Source organism: Heterodontus francisci, chromosome 17 (genome assembly GCF_036365525.1).
Source record: "Heterodontus francisci isolate sHetFra1 chromosome 17, sHetFra1.hap1, whole genome shotgun sequence".
Lineage (NCBI taxonomy): Eukaryota > Metazoa > Chordata > Chondrichthyes > Heterodontiformes > Heterodontidae > Heterodontus > Heterodontus francisci.
The window spans coordinates 6,139,442-6,160,163 of NC_090387.1; the positions used below are offsets into that span (position 1 = coordinate 6,139,442).

The 20,722-nt window shown below is 46.6% G+C and overlaps 1 protein-coding gene across 1 annotated transcript in view; it reads right to left on the reverse strand.

Moving 5' to 3' along the window:
• Nucleotides 1–7,960: 7,960 nt before the first annotated feature.
• pdcd2l (programmed cell death 2-like) overlaps nt 7,961–20,722 on the reverse strand; it is a 32,414-nt gene continuing 19,652 nt past the window's right edge. Inside the window, exons 6-7 of the mRNA XM_068049859.1 lie at nt 13,683–13,837; nt 7,961–8,145 (exon numbers count right to left, since the gene is read on the reverse strand). Coding sequence (XP_067905960.1) covers nt 8,015–8,145; nt 13,683–13,837 — 286 coding nt within the window. The 3' untranslated portion in view covers nt 7,961–8,014. The remainder of the gene's footprint in view (nt 8,146–13,682; nt 13,838–20,722) is intronic.

Here is a 20,722-nt window from a genome sequence, read left to right on the forward strand (position 1 = left end):
ATTAGTGATTTCAGGTACAAGGATAGTTTGGAGAAGCTGGGGCTGTTCTCGAGGAGAATGTTGAGAGGAGATTTGATAGAGACATTCAAAATCATGACAGAGAAGAAAGGGAGAAACTGTTCCCATTGTCAGAAGGGTTGAGAACCGTACAGTCACAGACACATTTACAGCACAGGAGGCCATTTGGCCCAGAGCCCATGCAAGCTCTGCAGAGCAATCCAGCCAGTCCCATTCCCCTGCTCAATCCCTGTAACCCTGCAACTTCATTTCCTTCAAGTGCCCATCCAATTTCCTTTTGAAATCATTGTTTCTACTTCTACCACCCTTGTGGGCAGCGAGTTCCAGGTCATTACTACTCATTGTGTAAAAAAAGTCTTCCTCGTTCCCCCTGCCCCCTCTTGCCCAAAACCTTCAATCTGTGTCCCTAGTCCTTGTACCATCAGTTAATGGGAACAGCTTTTCCTTGTCTAACTTATCTGAGCCTGTCATAATCTTGTACACCTCTATCAAATCTCTCCTCAATCGCCTTTGCTCCTGGGAGAACAAACCCAGCTTTTCCAACATAACCTTGTAAATAAAATCCCCCATCCCTGGAACCATTCTGGCAAATCTCCTCTGCATCCTCTCGAGGTCTCTCACATCCTTCCTAAAGTGTGTTGACCAGAACTAGACACGATTCTCTAGTTGGGGTCTAACCAGAGCTTTATAAAGGTTCAGCATAACTTCCCTGCTTTTGTGCTCAATACCTCTATTTATGAAGCCCAAGATCCCATATGTTTTACTAACCACTCTCAATATGTCGGCCACCTTCAGAGATCAATGCACATGCATCACTGATAAACTAACTGGCCTTTAGGCAGAGAGGGTAGGTTAGTGGTAATGTCACTTGACTAGTAAACTAGAGACCCAGGCTATTACTCTGGCAGCTGGTGGAATTTAAATTCGATTAATTAATGAAAATCTGGAATTGAAAGTTAGTCAGCAATGTTGACCATGAAACTACCATTGATTGTTGTAAAAACCCATCTGGTTCACTAATGTCCTTTAGGGAAGGAAATCTGCTGTCCTTACCTGGTCTGACCTACATGTGACTCCAGACCCACAGCAATGTGGTTAACTCTTAAATGCCCTCTGAAATGGCCTGGCAAGCCACTCAGTTGTACAAAACCGCAACCCAGAAGTTGAAGAGGAATAAAACTGGACGGACCACCCAACATCGACCTAGCCACTGGAAATGACAACGGCAAACCCAGCCCTGTTGACCCTGTAAAGTCCTCCTTACTAACATCTGGGGGCTTGTGCCAAAGTTGGGAGAGCTGTCCCACAGACTCGTCAAGCAACAGCCTGACATAATCATACTCACAGAAACATACCTTGCATCCAATGATCCAGACACCACCATCACCATTCGTGAGTGTGTCTTGTACCACCGGCAGGATAGACCAACCAGAGGTGGCGGCACAGTGGTACACAGTCGGGAGGGAGTTTCCTTGGGAGTCCTCAACATTGACTCCAGACCCCATGAAATCTCATAGCATCAGGTCAAACATGGGCAAAGAAACCGGTTGATTACCACCTACTGTCCCTCAGCTGATGACTCAGTACTCCTCCATGTTGAATACCATTCGGAAGAAGCGCTGAGGAATGTACTTTGGGTAGGGGACGTCAATGTCCATCACCAAGAGTGGCTTGGTAGCATCACTACTGAGCAAGCTGGCCGAGTCCAGAAGGACATAACTGCCAGACTGGGCCTGCAGCAGATGGTGAGAACCTATAAGAGGGAAAAACCTACCTTTGCTGATACACCTGTCTATGCCAGTATTGGTAGGAGTGACCACCGCACAATCCTTGTGAAAATTAAGTCTTCGCGCTATACCCTCCATCGTGCTAAAAATGGGATAAATTCAGAACTGATCTGGCAGATAAAAACTGGGCATGCATGAGGCGCTGTAGACCATCAGCAGAATTGTATTAACCACAATCTGTAACCTCATGGCCCGGTATATCCCCCACTGTACCATTTATCATCAAGCTAGGGGATCAATGAAGAGTGCAGGAGGGTATGCCAGGGCTACATGTATGCTAAACAGCAGAAGCAGCAAGGACAGAGCTAAGCAATCCCGCAACCAACAGTTCAGATCAAAGCTCTGCATCCAGTCATGAATGGCAGAAAACAATTAAACAGTTAATTGGAGGAGGTGGCTCCACAAATATCCCCATCCTCAATGATAGGAGAGCCCAGCACATCAGTGCAAAAGACAAGACTGAAGTAAAAGCAAAATACTGCGGATGCTGGAAATCTGAAATAAAAACAAGAAATGCTGGAAATACTCAGCAGGTCTGGCAGCATCTGTGGAGAGAGAAGCAGAGTTAACGTTTCAGGTCAGTGACCTTCAGAACTGGCAAATATTAGAAATGTACAAGGTTATAAGCAAGTAAAGTGGGGAAGGGGCAAGAGATAACAAAGGAGGTGTAGATAGGACAAGGTCACAGAATAGCTGACCAGATGGTCGTGCAGCAAAGGCTAACAATATGTTAATAGTGTGTTGAAAGACAAAGCATTAGTACAGATAGGGTGTTAACGGACTGAAAATTGAACAGCCGCAAGTACAAACATGAAAAAAAAGTGAGTACGCAAACTGAACAAACTAAGATTAAATAAACACAACAATATATACATATATAAATGAAAAAGAAAAGTAAAATGGGGGGCTGTCATGCTCTGAAATTATTGAACTCAATGTTCAGTCCGGCAGGCTGTAGTGTGCCTAATCGGTAAATGAGATGCTGTTCCTCGAGCTTGCGTTGATGTTCACTGGAACACTGCAGCAATCCCAGGACAGAAATGTGAGCAGGGGGGAGTGTTGAAATGGCAAGCAACCAGAAGCTCGGGATCCCACTTGCGGACTGAGCGGAGGTGTTCCGCAAAGCGGTCACCCAGTCTGTGTTTGGTCTCCCCAATGTAGAGGAGACCACATTGTGAGCAGCGAATACAGTACTACATTGAAAGAATTACAAGTAAATCGCTGCTTCACCTGAAAGAAGTGTTTGGGGCCTGGGATAGTGAGGAGAGAGGAGGTAAATGGGCAGGTATTACACCTCCTGCGATTGCAGGGGAAGGTGCCATGGGAAGGGGACGAGGTGGTGGGGGTATGGAGGAGTGGACCAGGGTGTCACGGAGGGAACAATCCCTTCAGAAGGCTGACGGGAAGGGAGGGGAAGATACGTTTGGTAGTGGCATCACGCTAGAGGTGGCGGAAATGGCGGAGGATGATCCTTTGGATATGGAGGCTGATGGGGTGGAAAGTGAGGACAAGGGGAACCCAGTCGCGGTTCTGGGAGGGAGAGGAAGGGGTGAGGGTAGAGGTGCAGGAAATGGGTCGGACACGGTTGAGGGCCCTGTCAACCACAGTCGGTGGGAGTCCTCGGTTGAGGAAAAAGGAAGACATATCAGAAGCGCTGTTATGGAAGGTAGCATCATCAGAACAGATGCGTCGGAGACGGAGAAACTGGGAAAATAGAATGGAGTCCCTACAGGAGGCAGAGTGTGAAGAAGTGTAATCGAGGTAGCTGTGGGAGTCGGTGGGCTTATAATGGATATTGGTAGACAACCTATCCCCAGAGATGGAGATAGAGAAGTCGAGGAAGGGAAAGGAAGTGTCAGAGATGGACCATGTAAAGGTGAGAGAAGGGTGGAAATTGGAAGCAAAGTTGATAAAGTTTTCCAGTTCGAGGCCGAAGCAGGAAACGGCACCGATACAGTCATCAATGTACCGGAAAAAGAGTTGGGGGAGGGGGCCTGAGTAGGACTGGAACAAAGAATTTTCGACATATCCCACAAAAAGACAGGCATAACTAAGCCATGCAGGTACCCATAGCAACACCTTTTACTTGAAGGAAGTGAGTGGAGTTGAAGGAAAAGTTGCTCAATGTGAGAACAAGTTCAGCCAGGTGGAGGAGGGTGTTGTGGATGGGAACTGGTTGGGCCTCTGTTCAAGGAAGAAGCAGAGAGCCCTCAGACCATCCTGGTGGGGGATGGAGGTGTAGAGAGACAAGGCTGAAGTATTTACATCCATCGTCAAGCAGCAGTGCTGACTGGATGATTCATCTCTGCTTCCTCCTGAGGTCCCCAGCATCACAGATGCCAGCCTTCAGCCAATCCGATTCACTCCATGTGATATCAAGAAACTGCTGAAGGCACTGGATACTGCAAAGGCTATGGGTCCCAGCTGTAGCACTGAAGATTTGTGCTGCAGAACTAGCCACACCCCTGGCCAAGCTGTTCCAGTACAGCTACAACACTGGCATCGACCCGGTAATGTGGAATATTTCCCAGGTATGTCCTGTATGCAAAAAGCAGGACAAATAATAAAAGCAGGAATAAAAGAATGACTAGAGTTAGATTAGGGCCAATCAAGGATAGTAGTGGGAAGTTGTGTGTGGAATCAGAGGAGGTAGGGGAAGTGTTAAATGAATATTTTGCGTCAGTATTTACAGTAGAGAAAGAAAATGTTGTCAAGGAGAATACTGAGATTCAGACTACTAGGCTAGATGGGATTGAGGTTCACAAGGAGGAGGTGTTATCAATTTTGGAAAGTGTGAAAATAGATAAGTCCCCTGGGCCAGATGGGATTTATCCTAGGATTCTCTGGGAAGCTAGGGAGGAGATTGCAGAGCCTTTGTCCTTGATCTTTATGTCGTCATTGTCGACAGGAATAGTGCCGGAAGACTGGAGGATAGCAAATGTTGTCCCCTTGTTCAAGAAGGGGAGTAGAGACAGCCCTGGTAATTATAGACCTGTGAGCCTTACTTCGGTTGTGGGTAAAATGTTGGAAAAGGTTATAAGAGACAGGATTTATAATCATCTTGAAAAGAATAAGTTCATTAGCGATAGTCAGCACGGTTTTGTGACGGGTAGGTCGTGCCTCACAAACCTTATTGAGTTTTTCGAGAAGGTGACCAAACAGGTGGATGAGGGTAAAGCAGTGGATGTGGTGTATATGGATTTCAGTAAGGCGTTTGATAAGGTTCCCCACGGTAGGCTATTGCAGAAAATACGGAAGTATGGGATTGAAGGTGATTTAGAGCTTTGGATCAGAAATTGGCTAGCTGAAAGAAGACAGAGGGTGGTGGTTGATGGCAAATGTTCATCCTGGAGTTTAGTTACTAGTGGTGTACCGCAAGGATCTGTTTTGGGGCCACTGCTGTTTGTCATTTTTATAAATGACCTGGAAGAGGGTGTAGAAGGGTGGGTTAGTAAATTTGCGGATGACACTAAGGTCGGTGGAGTTGTGGATAGTGCCGAAGGATGTTGTAGGGTTCAGAGGGACATAGATAGGCTGTAGAGCTGGGCTGAGAGATGGCAAATGGAGTTTAATGCGGAAAAGTGCGAGGTGATTCACTTTGGAAGGAGTAACAGGAATGCAGAGTACTGGGCTAATGGGAAGATTCTTGGTAGTGTAGATGAACAGAGAGATCTTGGTGTCCAGGTGCATAAATCCCTGAAGGTTGCTACCCAGGTTAATAGGGCTGTTAAGAAGGCATATGGTGTGTTAGCTTTTATTAGTAGGGGGATCGAGTTTCGGAGCCACGATGTCATGCTGCAGCTGTACAAAACTCTGGTGAGACCGCACCTGGAGTATTGCATGCAGTTCTGGTCACCGCATTATAGGAAGGATGTGGAAGCTTTGGAAATGGTGCAGAGGAGATTTACTAGGATGTTGCCTGGTATGGAGGGAAGGTCTTACGAGGAAAGGCTGAGGGACTTGAGGTTGTTTTCGTTGGAGAGAAGGAGGAGGAGAGGTGACTTAATAGAGACATATAAGATAATCAGAGGGTTAGATAGGGTGGATAGTGAGAGTCTTTTTCCTCGGATGGTGATGGCAAACACGAGGGGACATAGCTTTAAGTTGAGGGGTGATAGATATAGGACAGATGTTGGAGGTAGTTTCTTTACTCAGAGAGTAGTAGGGGCGTGGAACGCCCTGCCTGCAACAGTAGTAGACTCGGCAACTTTAAGGGCATTTAAGTGGTCATTGGATAGACATATGGATGAAAATGGAATAGTGTAGGTCAGATGGTTTCACAGGTCGGCGCAACATCGAAGGCCGAAGGGCCTGTACTGTGCTGTAATGTTCTAATTCTAAAAATCTAACCTGGCCAATTACTGCCCCATTAGTCTACTCCTGATCATCAGCAAAGTGACGGTGCTATCGAGCGCCACGTAAACAGCAATAACCTGCTCAGTGTTGCTCAGTTTGGGTTCTGCCAGGGCCACTCAGCTCCTGACCTCATTACAGCCTTGCTCCAAACATGGACAAAAGGGCTGAACTCAAGAGGTGAGAGTGATTGTCCTGGATACCAAGGCAGCATCTGACCGAGTATGGCATCAAGGAGCCCTAGCAAAACTGAAGTCAATGGGAATCGAGGGGAAAGCTCGACTGGTTGGAGTCATACCTAGCATAAATGAAGATGGTTGTGGTTGTTGGAGGTCAATCATCTCAGCCCCAGGAACCATATTAAGCTGCTTGATGACCATCCTTCCATGATAAGGTTCGAAGTGGGGATGTTCGCTGATGATTGTGAGATGTTCAGTACCATTCACAACTCCTCAGATACTGAAGCAGTCCGTGTCCATATGCAGCAAGACCGAGACAACATTCAGGCTTGGGCTGATAAATGGAACGTAACATTCGTGCCACACAAGTGCCAGGCAATGACCATTCTACACAAGAGAGAATCTAACCATCTCTCCTTGACATTCAATGATATTACCATCACTGAAACCCTCACTATCAGCCTCCTGGGGGTTACCATTGATCAGAAACCGAACTGGACCAGCCACATAAAGGCTTTGGCTACAAGAGCAGGTCAGAGACTGGGAGTTCTGTGGTGAGTAACTCACCTCCTGACTCCCCAAAGCCTGTCCACCATCTACAAGGCACAAGTCAGGAGTATGATGGAATACTCTCCACTTGCCTGGATGGGTGCAGCTCCAACAACACTCAGGAAGCGCAATACCATCCAGGACAAAGCAGCCCGCTTGACTGGCACCCCATCCACCACCTTCAACATTCACTCCCTCTACCACTGACACACAGTGGCAGCAGTGTGTACCATTTACAAGATGCACTGCAGCAACTCACCAAGGCTCTTTTGACAGCACCTTCCAAGCCCTTCCGCATCTCCACCCCCACCCCCTGGGATACAAGCCATCCGGATTTATCTACCCTAAGCATAGTCACCCTTTCTAGTACCTCCTCCCTCTCAATTGTTACTCTAGCCTTTGCCTCTACTCTCTCCGTTTCCACCAATATTTTGTCAGCATCCTCTTCCTTAGTAAACACTGATACAAAGTACTCATTAAGTATTCCAGCCTTGCCCTGAGTCTCTAAGCATATATCACCCTTTGTCCCTAATAGGCCCCACTCTGCCTCTTACTGCCCACTTACTATTTACATGGCAGTAGAAGATTTTTGGGTTCCCTTTTATGTTGACTGCCGTTCTAATCTCAAACTCTTTACCAGTCTTATCATCTTCTTCACCTCTCTTCTTAACTTATTGGATATGGCCTGGTTCTCACTTGAAGAATTCACCTGACTGGTATCATACACATTTTTTTTTATTTCATCATAATCTCTATCTCCCTCATCAAACAAGGAGCCCTGTTCTTGGTTCCCCTACTTTTCACCCTTGCTTTGAGGACATCCTCCCTTTTCAGCACGGCAATATCTTCCCTAATCAGGACTGCCACCCCACCTCCCTTTTTTTCCTTCTCTATCTTTGGTTGTGAAGTGTTTTGGGCTGTCCTGAGGTTGTGAAAGGTGCTATATAAATGCAGGTCTTTGGTTACAGTGCGGCAGCATTGATGCAGATCCACCTGCTGTCCAAATGTAGAATTGAAGTTAAACCCCAGCATCGACTCCAGATCACAGCTTAATTCCAACAGCAGAGCCACAGGTTTTAGATTTAACGCTCAGTTTTTATTTCGAAGCAGATCACAAGTGATTAACACCTATCTGAAGAAGCGCTGGTCTGGATCACCCTGTACAAAGGCACATTCCTCCACGGGTGTCTGGTTACTGGCAGTCCAGCAACTCCTCTCACAGGTGTAGATCAAAACTGTCCCAAACTCCACACTTATTTCTGCAAAAGAATTGTTTTACTTCATTAATTTTTTATTTCAAACAACCATCGCAGACACGCGGAGAACTGGAGTATTTGTAATAAAAGGGCTTGTACGTTGCCATGGAGAATATATCATCCACCTCACAGGCCCAGAGGAATAGAATCATCGGCTTGGGATAGATCATTCAGCCCATCATGCTGTGCTGTCTCTCTGAAAGAGCTATCCAATTAGTCCCGCTCCCCTGATCTTTCCCTATAGCCCTGCAAATTTTTTCCCCTTCATTTTTTCCAATTCCCTTTGAAATTTACTATTAAAACTGCCTCCTCGATTCCCGATCCCAAAAACTCGCTGCAGGAAAGCATTCATCCTCATCTCCAGTGGAAACAGTTTCTCCTTATTCATACTAAACCGATGTAATTTTGAACACCTCGATCGAACATCCCATTACCCTCTCAGCAGTGAGGAAAACAACTCCAGTCTCTCCACCTAACTGAAGTTCCTCATCCCTGAGACTATTCCAGTCCTATTCTGTATCCCCTCTAAGGCCATGACATCCTTCCTAAAGTGTGGCCAAAATGACCAGGATTCAGGAGGTAATTCCAACTCAGTTTACTCAACTGGAAAAGTGCCAGGTTATCGGCTGGTCATCACATTGCTGTTTGTGTGATCTTGCTGTGCAGATTGGTTGCCACGTTCCAAGACTCTAACCAGGGCTGCACTTCAAAACATTCTTCATTGGTTGTAAAGTGTTTTGAGATTGTGAAAGGCATGATATTTGAACAGACATTGACAAAAACTGATGCAATGTTATCCCTTCGTGTCTGATTAGTTAGCTGAGGTTCCAGAAGACAGCAGGTGTCTGTGGGACCAAACGCCGGTGCAAGTCTGACCCTAATTCACTCCCTCCTGGGATCTTCAAAGTCTACAACTCTTTACCTTCCTCACTTTTCCGAAACCTAAGCTTGGTGTCAGTCTAACCAGTAATTCCTCAGCTCTTATTAAAAACATTTGTTTGTAGGATGTGGGCATCGCTGGCCAGGCCAGCATTTATTGCCCATCCCTAATTGCCCATGAGAAGGTGGCGATGAGCTGCCTTCTTGAACTGCTGCAGTCCGTGTTGTGTACGTACATCCACAGTGCCGGGGACCTGGACCCTTTACCTGAGTTCTTAACAGTCCCTCTGCTGTGAGAATGGAAACTGGGAGTGAAAAGTCAGAGTAGAGTTAGGGATGAAAGATGGGGAACAGCTAAACTCAATGAGACAGCAAGGAGGTGGGGGTTGCAGAGGATGGTGGGAGACAGAGGGGAGGAAAGGGGGAAGAGCGAGATGAGGATGGAGAACTGGGAGCAGATGAAGCTGAAAGCGAATGAGGTGGAATTGTAAAGTTTCATCAGCAATCTGTGAAAACTAACAGGTTGTAAATTACAACTGCAAGTGCAGAATAGTTCCTGGACTGGGTCAGTTTGCAGGACAGAGACACCCTGTGGTAACATGTGGAAATGCAGATAAACTCACCGCATCCAAATCACAACTTCAACAACAACTTGCATTTACAGAGCATATTTAATACAGTAAAATCACCCAAGGCACTTCACAGACATATAAATCAAACAAAGGTTTGGTACAGAGGTGTAGGGAGGGAATTTCAGAGTTTTGGGTCCTTGGCAACTGAATGCACGTCTGAATGGAGCGACTAAAATCAGGGATGTCTAAGAGGCAGGAATTAGGTGAGTGAAAAGATCTGGGAGGATAGTCGGGCTGGAGGAGATTACAGAGATAGGGAGGGTTGTAGGGGCTGGAGGAGATTACAGAGATAGGGAGGGTTGTAGGGGCTGGAGGAGATTACAGAGATAGGGAGGGTTGTAGGGGCTGGAGGAGGTTACAGATATAGGGAGGGTTGTAACGGGCTGGAGGAGGTTACAGAGATAGGGAGGGTGATAGGGGCTGGAGGAGGTTACAGAGATAGGGAGGGTGATAGGGACTGGAGGAGATTACAGAGATAGGGAGGGTTGTAGGGGCTGGAGGAGATTACAGAGATCGGGAGGGTTGTAGGGGCTGGAGGAGGTTACAGAGATAGGGAGGGTGGTAGGGGCTGGAGGACATTACAGAGATAGGGAGGGTTGTCGGGCTGGAGGAGGTTACAGAGATAGGGAGGGTTGTAGGGGCTGGAGGAGGTTACAGTGATAGGGAGGGTTGTTAGGGGCTGGAGGAGGTTACAGATTTAGGGAGGGTTGTAGGGGCTGGAGGTTACAGAGATAGGGAGGGTTGTAGGGGCTGGAGGAGGTTACAGTGATCGGGAGGTTTGTAGGGGCTGGAGGAGGTTACAGAGATAGGGAGGGTTGCAGGGGACGGAGGAGGTTACAGAGATCGGGAGGGTCGTAGGGGACGGAGGAGGTTACAGAGATAGGGAGGGTTGTTAGGGGCTGGAGGAGGTTACAGTGATCGGGAGGTTTGTAGGGGCTGGAGGAGGTTACAGAGATAGGGAGGGTTGTTAGGGGCTGGAGGAGGTTACAGTGATCGGGAGGTTTGTAGGGGCTGGAGGAGGTTACAGAGATAGGGAGGGTTGTAGGGGCTGGAGGAGGTTACAGTGATCGGGAGGTTTGTAGGGGCTGGAGGAGGTTACAGAGATAGGGAGGGTTGTTAGGGGCTGGAGGAGGTTACAGTGATCGGGAGGGTTGTAGGGGCTGGAGGAGGTTACAGTGATCGGGAGGTTTGTAGGGGCTGGAGGAGGTTACAGAGATAGGGAGGGTTGTAGGGGCTGGAGGAGGTTACAGAGATAGGGAGGGTTGTTAGGGGCTGGAGGAGGTTACAGTGATCGGGAGGGTTGTAGGGGCTGGAGGAGGTTACAGTGATCGGGAGGTTTGTAGGGGCTGGAGGAGGTTACAGTGATAGGGAGGGTTGTTAGGGGCTGGAGGAGGTTACAGTGATCGGGAGGTTTGTAGGGGCTGGAGGAGGTTACAGAGATAGGGAGGGTTGTTAGGGGCTGGAGGAGGTTACAGTGATCGGGAGGTTTGTAGGGGCTGGAGGAGGTTACAGTGATAGGGAGGGTTGTAGGTGCTGGACGGGAAGCCAGCGAGCACAGGGGATATGTGTGAACGTGACCTGGTGCAAGTTAGGACCTGGGCAGCAGGGTTTTGGGTGAGCTGAGGTTTGCGGAGGGTGGAATGTGGGAGGCCGGCTAGGATAGATTTGGAAACGCTTCGTTACAACAGGTAACATCACCAACTACCCCATCACAACACCATCTTCCTGTGTTACAGGTACCACATGCAACCGTCTCACCCACCTTATAGAGTCATAGATTCGAACAGCATAGAATCAGGCCCTTCGGTCCACTGCGTCCATGCCGACCATAATGCCTATCTATACTATACCCACCTGCCTGCATTAATTCCATATCCCTCTATGCCTTTCTCATTCAAGTACCTGTCCAGATGCCTCTTAAATGTCACTACTGTTCCTGCCTCCACCACCTCCTCAGGCAGCTCATTCCAGATACCCACTATTCTTTGTGTGAAAAATTTACCCCTTTGATCCCCTTTAAACCTCCTCCCTCTCACCTTAAATCTATGCCCTCTAGTTTTAGTCACCCCTGCCATGGGAGACAGACTCTGGCTATCTACCCTATCTATGCTTCTCATAATTTTATATACCTCTATCATGTCCCCTCTCAGCTTCCTTTGCTCCAGGGAAAACAGACCCAGCCTATCCAATCCCTCTTTATAACTCAAGCCCTCCAAACCAGGCAACATCCTTGTGAATCTTTTCCGCACCCTCTCTAGCTTAATCACATCTTTCCTGTAGTGCGGCGACCAGAACTGCACACAGTACTCCAAATGCAGCCTAACCAACGTTATGTACAACTGTAACATGACGTCCCACCTTCTGTTTTAATATTGCAATGCAACACTACTAAAACGGATTTAGTATTTGGAAACATTCGGACGATGTGACACTCAAAATCATCTCAGTAACAATCTTTAATCTTTCCTTTTAACCTGCGACATCATCCCACAATGAAAGAAAGACTTGCATTTATGTAGCACCTTTTGCAACCTTAGGACGTCCCAAACTGCTTTACAGCCAATGAAGTACTTTTGAAGTTGTGACAACCAAGGCAGGAGGAGTGCACTGTTAATTCAATCTCACTGCATACAGGCTTTTGCTTTTCAAGAGCAGGGATTCTTCAAAGAGAAGTAACAGTTTTCTTCTGAAGTCCTAGCAGGTCCATATCAAATTCCAACTGCCTGCTTTTAGTCCAAAAACTAGCATCTTTTAACAGTTCAAAGTGAAGCTAAACTTTTCCAAGCAAGTCTCATGCCAGTCATAAATTATCTATTGTCACAACTAATAATAGCTCTTAAGTCAGACCCCCTGTGGTGTTTACTTGAAATCACCTGGTTTCCAACATTTGTTTACTGGTTAAAACCAGGAACCTCAACCTTTTTTTTAATAAAGAGCATCCAATGAAGTTCAGCTATCTCCAGATGTTCCAATGTCCATGCAGCAGCCAATATACGCACAGCAAGATCCCACACACAGCAATGTCCCACAAACAGCAGCGTGATAAATGACCAGATCATCTGTTTTTTAAATAATATTGGTTGAAGGATAAATATTTGACCAGAACACCAGGGAAAACGCCCCTGTTCTTCAAAATAGTGCCTTTTTGGATCTATAGATCTTTTACACCCACCTGAGAGGGCTGACGGGACCTTGGTTTAAAGTCTCATAAAAAAGACAGAAGGAGAAAATCAGCTCAGGTTCCTGACGCTAGTTACCTACCATTGACTCTGACTGGAGAGTGTCCATGGGACTAGCACAAGCAGAGAGGGCTGAACGATCTCCCGTCCTGTTGCAAAAACTCTGATTCTCTATTCACGCCTCCAGTGGTCAAGTCATGCAATTGTCGAACTGCCACTTGGGTGAGGAACCCTTGTGAAGTCCGACCCCAGCGAGAGACGGGAAAGTAGAAAGAATCTTTAAAAAAAAAAGCCAAACAGATTGCGAGGTGGGTCAGTATAAATAGTGGCAGCTGTGGCTTGGTGGGTAACACTCTTGCCTCTGAGTCAGAATATCATCGGTTCAATCCCCACTCGAGAGACTTGAGCACATAATCTAACTGATCGTCCCAGTGCAGTACTGAGGGAGTGCTGCACTGTCAGAGATGTTAAACCAAGGTCCTGTCTGCAATTTGCCTGTAAAGAGTCCCATGGTTGCTATTATGAAAAAGAGCAGGGGAGTTATCCCTGGTTTCCTGGGCCAATATTTATCCTTCAGTATCAATGCAACAGATTTCTTGGTCATTCATCTTATTACTGTTTGTGGGATCTTGATGTGCACAAATTCGGTGTTTCCTACATTACAACAGTTATAAAGCATCCTGGGATGTCCTGAGGATGTGAAAGGCACTATATAAATGCAAGTCTTTCTTCAGTATCTCAGGTACATTATAACCATGGGCTTAGGTGTTTATAACGTGACAATAAGAAGCAATGTTAACCCTCTGGTTCCAACAAAAACAGGATGGTGAACCCAGATTATGCCACGTACCTTCGCCGCTCGTACTTCTCAGCATGTTAACCAGAGCTGGCATCAGCTGGAACTCAAACACCCGGGGACTCCCACAGCTTTCACACTCTGGAACAGCTGTCTCAATTCCGATGGCGGGTGAGGACAACAGTAAGGGAATGCCATTCCAGCAATACCTAAGGTGAAATGTTCAACAAAAAATCAAAACCAAACAAGCATACCGTGGAAAGATCACACCATACACACTGATGCTCCAATACAACAAACAGTGAGAGAGAGTTAGAGGAGTATATTAATGAATTGGGTGAGGGAACTCAATGTAACATTTCCAAGTTTGCAGATGACACAAAGCTGGGGGGGAATGTGAGCTGTGAGGAGGATGCAAAGATGTAATAAGATTTGGACAAGTTGGGTGAGTGGGCCATTGCATGGCAGATGCAGTCTTTGGCCTCCTTGTCTCGAGAGACAATTGGTAAGCACCTGGAGGTGGTCAGTGGTTTGTGCAGCAGCGCCTGGAGTGGCTATAAAGGCCAACTCTAGAGTGACATACTCTTCCACAGGTGCTGCAGATAAAATTGGTTGGTTACACAGTTGGCTCTCCCCTTGCGCCTCTGTCTTTTTTCCTGCCAACTGCTAAGTCTCTTCGACTCGCCACGCTTTAGCCCCACCTTCTGGCGATCGCTGGCAACTGACTCCCACGACTTGTGATCAATGTCACAGGACTTCATGTCGCGTTTGCAGACGTCTTTAAAGCGGAGACATGGACGGCCGGTGGGTCTGGTACCAGTGACGAGCTCACTGTACAATGTGTCCTTGGGGATCCTGCTATCTTCCATGCGGCTCACATGGCCAAGCCATCTCAAGCGCCGCTGGCTTAGTAGGGTTTAGTTTAGTTTAGTTTAGTTTAGTTTAGTTTAGTTTAGAGATACAGCACTGAAACAGGCCCTTCGGCCCACCGAGTCTGTGCCGACAATCAACCGCCCATTTATACTAATCCTACACTAATTCCATATTCCTACCACATCCCCACCTGTCCCTATATTTCCCTACCACCTACCTATACTAGGGGCAATTTATAATGAACAATTTACCTATCAACCTGCAAGTCTTTTGGCATGTGGGAGGAAACCGGAGCACCCGGAGGAAACCCATGCAGACACAGGGAGAACTTGCAAACTCCACACAGGCAGTACCCGGAATTGAACCCGGGTCGCTGGAGCTGTGAGGCTGCAGTGCTAACCACTGCGCCACTGTACCGCCCTTAAGGGTGTATAAGCTGGGGATGTTGGCCACCTCGAGGACTTCTGTGTTGGAGATACGGTCCTGCCACCTGATGCCAAGGATTCTCCGGAGGCAGCGAAGATGGAATGAATTGAGCCATAGAGCAAGGTACTGAGGACACAGGCAGATGCAGTATAACATGGATAAATGTGAGATTATCCACGTCGGTTGTAAAAACAGAAAGGCAGATTATTATCTGAATGGTGATAGATTGGGAAAGGAGGTGGTGCAACGAGACCTGGGTGTCCTTGTACACCAGTCACTGAAAGCAACTGAAATTCAGGTGCAGCAAGCAGTTAGGAAGGCGAATGGTATGTTGGCCTTCATTGCAAGAGGATTTGAGTACAGGAGCAAGGATGTCTTACTGCAGATATACAGGGCCTTGGTGAGACCACATCTGGAGTATTGTGTGCAGTTTTGGTCTCCTTATCTGAGGAAGGATGTTCTTTCCATGGAGGGAGTGCAAAGAAGATTTACTAGGCTGATTCCTGGGCTGGCAGGATTGACGTATGAGGAGAGATTGGGTCAACTAGGCCGATATTCACTAGAGTTTAGAAGAATGAGAGGATCTCATAGAAACCTATAAAATTCTAACAGGACTAGACAGGCTAGATGCAGGGAGGATGTTCCCGATGGCTGTGGAGTCCAGAACCAGAACTCACAGTCTCAGGATATGGGGTATTCCATTTAGAACCGAGATGAGGAGAAATGTCTTCACTCAGAGGGTGGTGAACCTGTGGAATTCTCTACTGCAGAAGGCAGTGGAGGCCAAGTCATTAAATATATTCAAGAAGGAGATAGATGTATTTCTTAATGCCAAAGGGATCAAGAGATATGGGGAGAATTCAGGAACAGGGTACTGAATTAGACGATCAGCCATGATCTTTTTTGAATGGCGGAGCAGGGCCGAATGGCCGAATGGCCTACTCCTGCTCCTGTTTTAGATTAGATTATTAGATTAGAGATACAGCACTGAAACAGGCCCTTCGGCCCACCGAGTCTGCGCCGAACATCAACCACCCATTTATACTAATCCTACACTAATCCCATATTCCTACCAAACATCCCCACCTGTTCCTATATTTCCCTACCACCTACCTATACTAGTGACAATTTATAATGGCCAATTTACCTATCAACCTGCAAGTCTTTTGGCTTGTGGGAGGAAACCGGAGCACCCGGAGAAAACCCACGCAGACACAGGGAGAACTTGCAAACTCCGCACAGGCAGTACCTGGAATCAAACCCGGGTCCCTGGAGCTGTGAGGCTGCGGTGCTAACCACTGCGCCACTGTGCCGCCCTTCTATGTTTCTATGCAGGGAAATCACAGAGATTTGCAAGAACTATAGAGTGGGGATGTCGGGTGCTTTACTTACCCAAATATCAATTGGGATAATTTTGGATTAAAGGGTAAGGAGGGGGAGAGTTTTCTGAAATGTGTTCAGCAGAACTTCCTTGACCAGTATATTCTCAGTCCAATGAGGAAGGAGGCATTGCTGGATCTGGTGCTGAGGAATGAGGTGAGCCAAGTGTCTGCGGGGGAGCACTTGGGTAAGAGTGATCATTGTATAATAAGGTTTAGACTAATAATGCAGAAAAGCAAGGAACAATATAAGATAGAATAGATAGATTAGAAGATGACTAATTTCAATGCAATGAGAAGGGATCTAGCCAGGATAAAATGGAACCAAAGACTGACAAGAAAAACTAACAGAACGATGGGTTACCTTTAAGGAAGAGATGCTTCAGGTACAGGCTCGGTACATTCCAACAAGGGCGAAAGGCAGGGGAACTAAAAACAGGGCTCCTTGGATAACAAAGGAGATAGAGTTTATGATGAAACAAAAAAAGAGGGTGTATGATGCAGGTCAAGTGAATTCTTCAAGTGAGAACCAGGCCAAATACAATAAGTTGAGAGGGGAAGTGAAGAGGAAAATTAGACTGGTAAAGAGAGAATGTGAGATAGAATGGCAGTAAATAGTAAGCTGGTTATAAGAGGAGGATGCGGCCTATTAGGGCCAAAGAGAACAATATATGCTTAGAGGCACAGGTCAAGGCTAGAATGCTTAATGTACTTTGTATCGGTGTTTGCTAAGGAAGAGGAATCTGACAAAATATCGGTCGAAGCGGAGAGAGTGGAGACAATGGATAGGATAAAAATTGAGAGGGAGGGGATACTGGAAAGGCTGGCTATCCTTAGGGTAGATAAGTCACCTGGTCTAGATGGCTTGCATCCCAAGTTGCAAAAGGAAATCGGGATGGACATAGCGGAAGGGCTTGCCATAGTCTTCCAATCTTCCCTGGATACGGAGGAGGTGCCAGAGGACTGGTGAGTGGTAAATGTGATACCCTTATTCAAGAAAGGGTGTAAGGACATTCCTAGCAACTACAGGCTGGTCAGTTTAACATCAGTGATGGGTAAGGTTTTAGAAATAATAATCAGGCACTTGGGGAGGTTTGAGTTAATTAAGGAGATTTGTTAAAGGCAGATCATGCTTGACTAATTGAATTTTTTTGATGAAGTAACAGAGAAGGTTGATGAAGAGAACACGGTGGATGTTGTTTTTAAGGATTTTAAGAAAGCATTTGATAAGTTTTTTTTTATTCGTCCGTGAGATGTGGGCGTCGCTGGCCAGTCCAGCATTTATTGCCCATCCCTAATTGCCCTTGAGAAGGTGGTGGTGAGCTGCCTTCTTGAACCGCTGCAGTCCATGTGGGGTAGGTACACCCACAGTGCTGTTAGGAAGGGAGTTCCAGGATTTTGACCCAGTGACAGTGAAGGAATGGTGATATAGTTCCAAGTCAGGATGGTGTGTGACTTGGAGGGGAACTTGCAGGTAGTGGTGTTCCTGTGTACTTGCTGCCCTTGTCCTTCTAGTTGGTAGAGGTCGCAGGTTTGGAAGGTGCTGTCTAAGCAGCCTTGGTGCATTGCTGCAGTGCATCTTGTAGATGGTACACACTGCTGCCACTGTGCGTCGGTAGTGGAGGGAGTGAATGCCTGTGGATGGGATACCAATCAAGCGGGCTGCTTTGTCCTGGATGGTGTCGAGCCTCTTGAATGTTGTTGGAGCTGCACCCATCCAGGCAAGTGGAGAGTATTCCATCACACTCCTGACTTGTGCCTTGTAGATGGTGGACAGGCTTTGGGGAGTCAGGAGGTGAGTTACTCGCCTCAGGAATCCTAGCCTCTGACCTGCTCTTGTAGCCACGGTATTTATATGGCTACTTCAGTTCAGTTTCTGGTCAATGGTAACCCCTAGGATGTTGATAGTGGGGGATTCAGTGATGGCAATGCCATTGAATGTCAAGGGGAGATGGTTAGATTCTCTCTTGCTGGAGATGGTCATTGCCTGGCACTTGTGTGGCGCAAATGTTACTTGCCACTTATCAGCCCAAGCCTGGATATTGTCCAGGTCTTGCTGCATTTCTACACGGACTGCTTCAGTATTTGAGGAGTTGTGAATGGTGCTGAACATTGTGCAATCATCAGCGAACATCCCCACTCCTGACTTTATGATGGAGGGAAGGTCATTGATGAAGCAGCTGAAGATGGTTGGGCCTCGGACATTACCCTGAGGAACGCCTGGAACTGAGATGATTGACCTCCAACAACCACAACCATCTTCCTTTGCGCTAGGTATGACTCCATCCAGCAGAGAGTTGTCCCCCTGATTCCCATTGACTCCAGTTTTGCTAAGGCTCCTTGATGCCATATTCGGTCAAATGCTGCTTTAATGTCAAGGGCAGTCACTCTCACCTCACCTCTTGAGTTCAGCTCTTTTGTCCATGTTTGAACCAAGGCTGTAATGAGGTCAGGAGCTGAGTGGTCCTGGTGGAACCCAAACTGAGCATCACTGAGCAGGTTATTGATTGTGTAAAGACTGGCAAAAACCAGTTTGATCTGGAGACCAGCGAAGCGTGCTCACTGAAGGAACGGATTTCTCTCGCTTAGCAGGAGAATCTACATTGATTTGCAGGCTGTGTATTGCCTAAGGAGGAAAAAAAAACCCTGGAAAGGAAATCTTTGTATTGTTGGAGGTAGTAAGATACTTTCTTACTTCCAATCTCTAAAAAGTCTTTGCCTCCCGAGTGACTTTATGTTGACTTTTTGTGTTTCTGGGAGTTGTGGAATGCTCAGTAACGTTTCTACTGATAGACTAACAATTTAAAAATCCAAATAGACCAGTTACTATACTTCTTGTTGAAAGAACTGTGTGACGCCTACTGCAACCGAATTGCTTTGAACGTCTATCCATTAAAGACTGTTGTCAAATTCGCCTGGAGACTTGGAGGGGCATCTGACTGTTCGGCTCTGGGACACCTCACCGAACCAGGAATGTTACCCACAAAAACTTAGAACCCAGTTATTTATTTATTTATTCCTAAGAAACAGCTCTAATTTTATTGAAACCGGTTAACTGTTGGTTTTTGAATATATGTGTTTGTGCATGAAGGTTAGGATAAATAAGAAGTTATAAAGTCTTTCAGACATAGGTTTATCTCAATAGTGTTTAAGATTTAGTTTATTAATAAATACTTAATGTGTTGTTCTTTAAAGATTCCTGGTTTGGTCGGTTTTATTCTGGGGGTTAATAAAGTGTTTAATTTGGCTAATTTTCCGGTAGGTGGGAAAACTTTAATAATATGCTGTGACCTGTGGAGTAATGGGACTTAATTGACAGTGCATTACCCCCCACCTCGGTCGTAACATGCGTGATAGCACTGTCGACGATACTTTCCATCACATTACTGATGATTGAGAGTAGACTGATTGGATTTGTCCAATTTTCCACTTTGCCGGGTAGATGCCAGTGTTGTAGCTGTACTGGAACAGCTTGGCTAGGGGCGCGGCAAGTTCTGGAGCACAGGTCTTCAGTACTATTGCCGGAATGTTGTCAGGGCCCATAGCCTTTGCAGTATCCAGTGCCTTCAGTCGTTTCTTGATATCACGCAGAGTGAATCAAATTGGCTGAAGACTGGCATCTGTGATGCTGGGGACCTCAGGAGGAGACCGAGATGGATCATCAACTCGGCACTTCTGGCTGAAGATGGATGCAAATGCTTCAGCCTTTTCTTTTGCACTGATGTGCTGGGCTCCCCCATCATTGAGGATGGGGATATTTGTGGAGCCACCTCCTCCTGTTAGTTGTTTAATTGTCCACCACCATTCACAACTGGATGTGGCAGGACTGCAGAGCTTAGATCTGATCCTTTGGTTATGGGACCACTTAGCTCTGTCTATCGCATGCTGCTTACACAGTTTGGCATGCAAGTAGTCCTGGGTTGTAGCTTCACCAGGTTGATACCTCATTTTGAGGTATGCCTGATTCTGCTTCTGGCATGCCCTCCTGCACTCTTCATTGAACCAGGCTAGGTCTCCTGGGTTGATGGTAATGGTAGAGTGGGGGATATGATGGGCCATGAGGTTACAGATTGTGGTTGAGTACAATTCTGCTGTTGCTGATGGCCCACAGCACATCATGGATGCCCAGTTTTGCATTGCTAGATCTGTTCTAAATCTATACCATCTAGCACAGTGGTAGTGCCACACAACACGATGGAGGGTATCCTCAAGACGAAGATGATACCACATTAAAGGCTGGTTAACAAACTTGAGGCTCATGGAGTAGGAGGGTCTGTGTCCAATTGGATAAAAAATTGGTTTAAGGACAGAAAACAGCGAGTCGTAGTAAATGGTTGCTTTTCAGACTGGAGGATGGTAGACAGTGGGGTTCCCCAAGAGTCAGTGCTTGGACCACTGCTTTTTTTGCTATATATA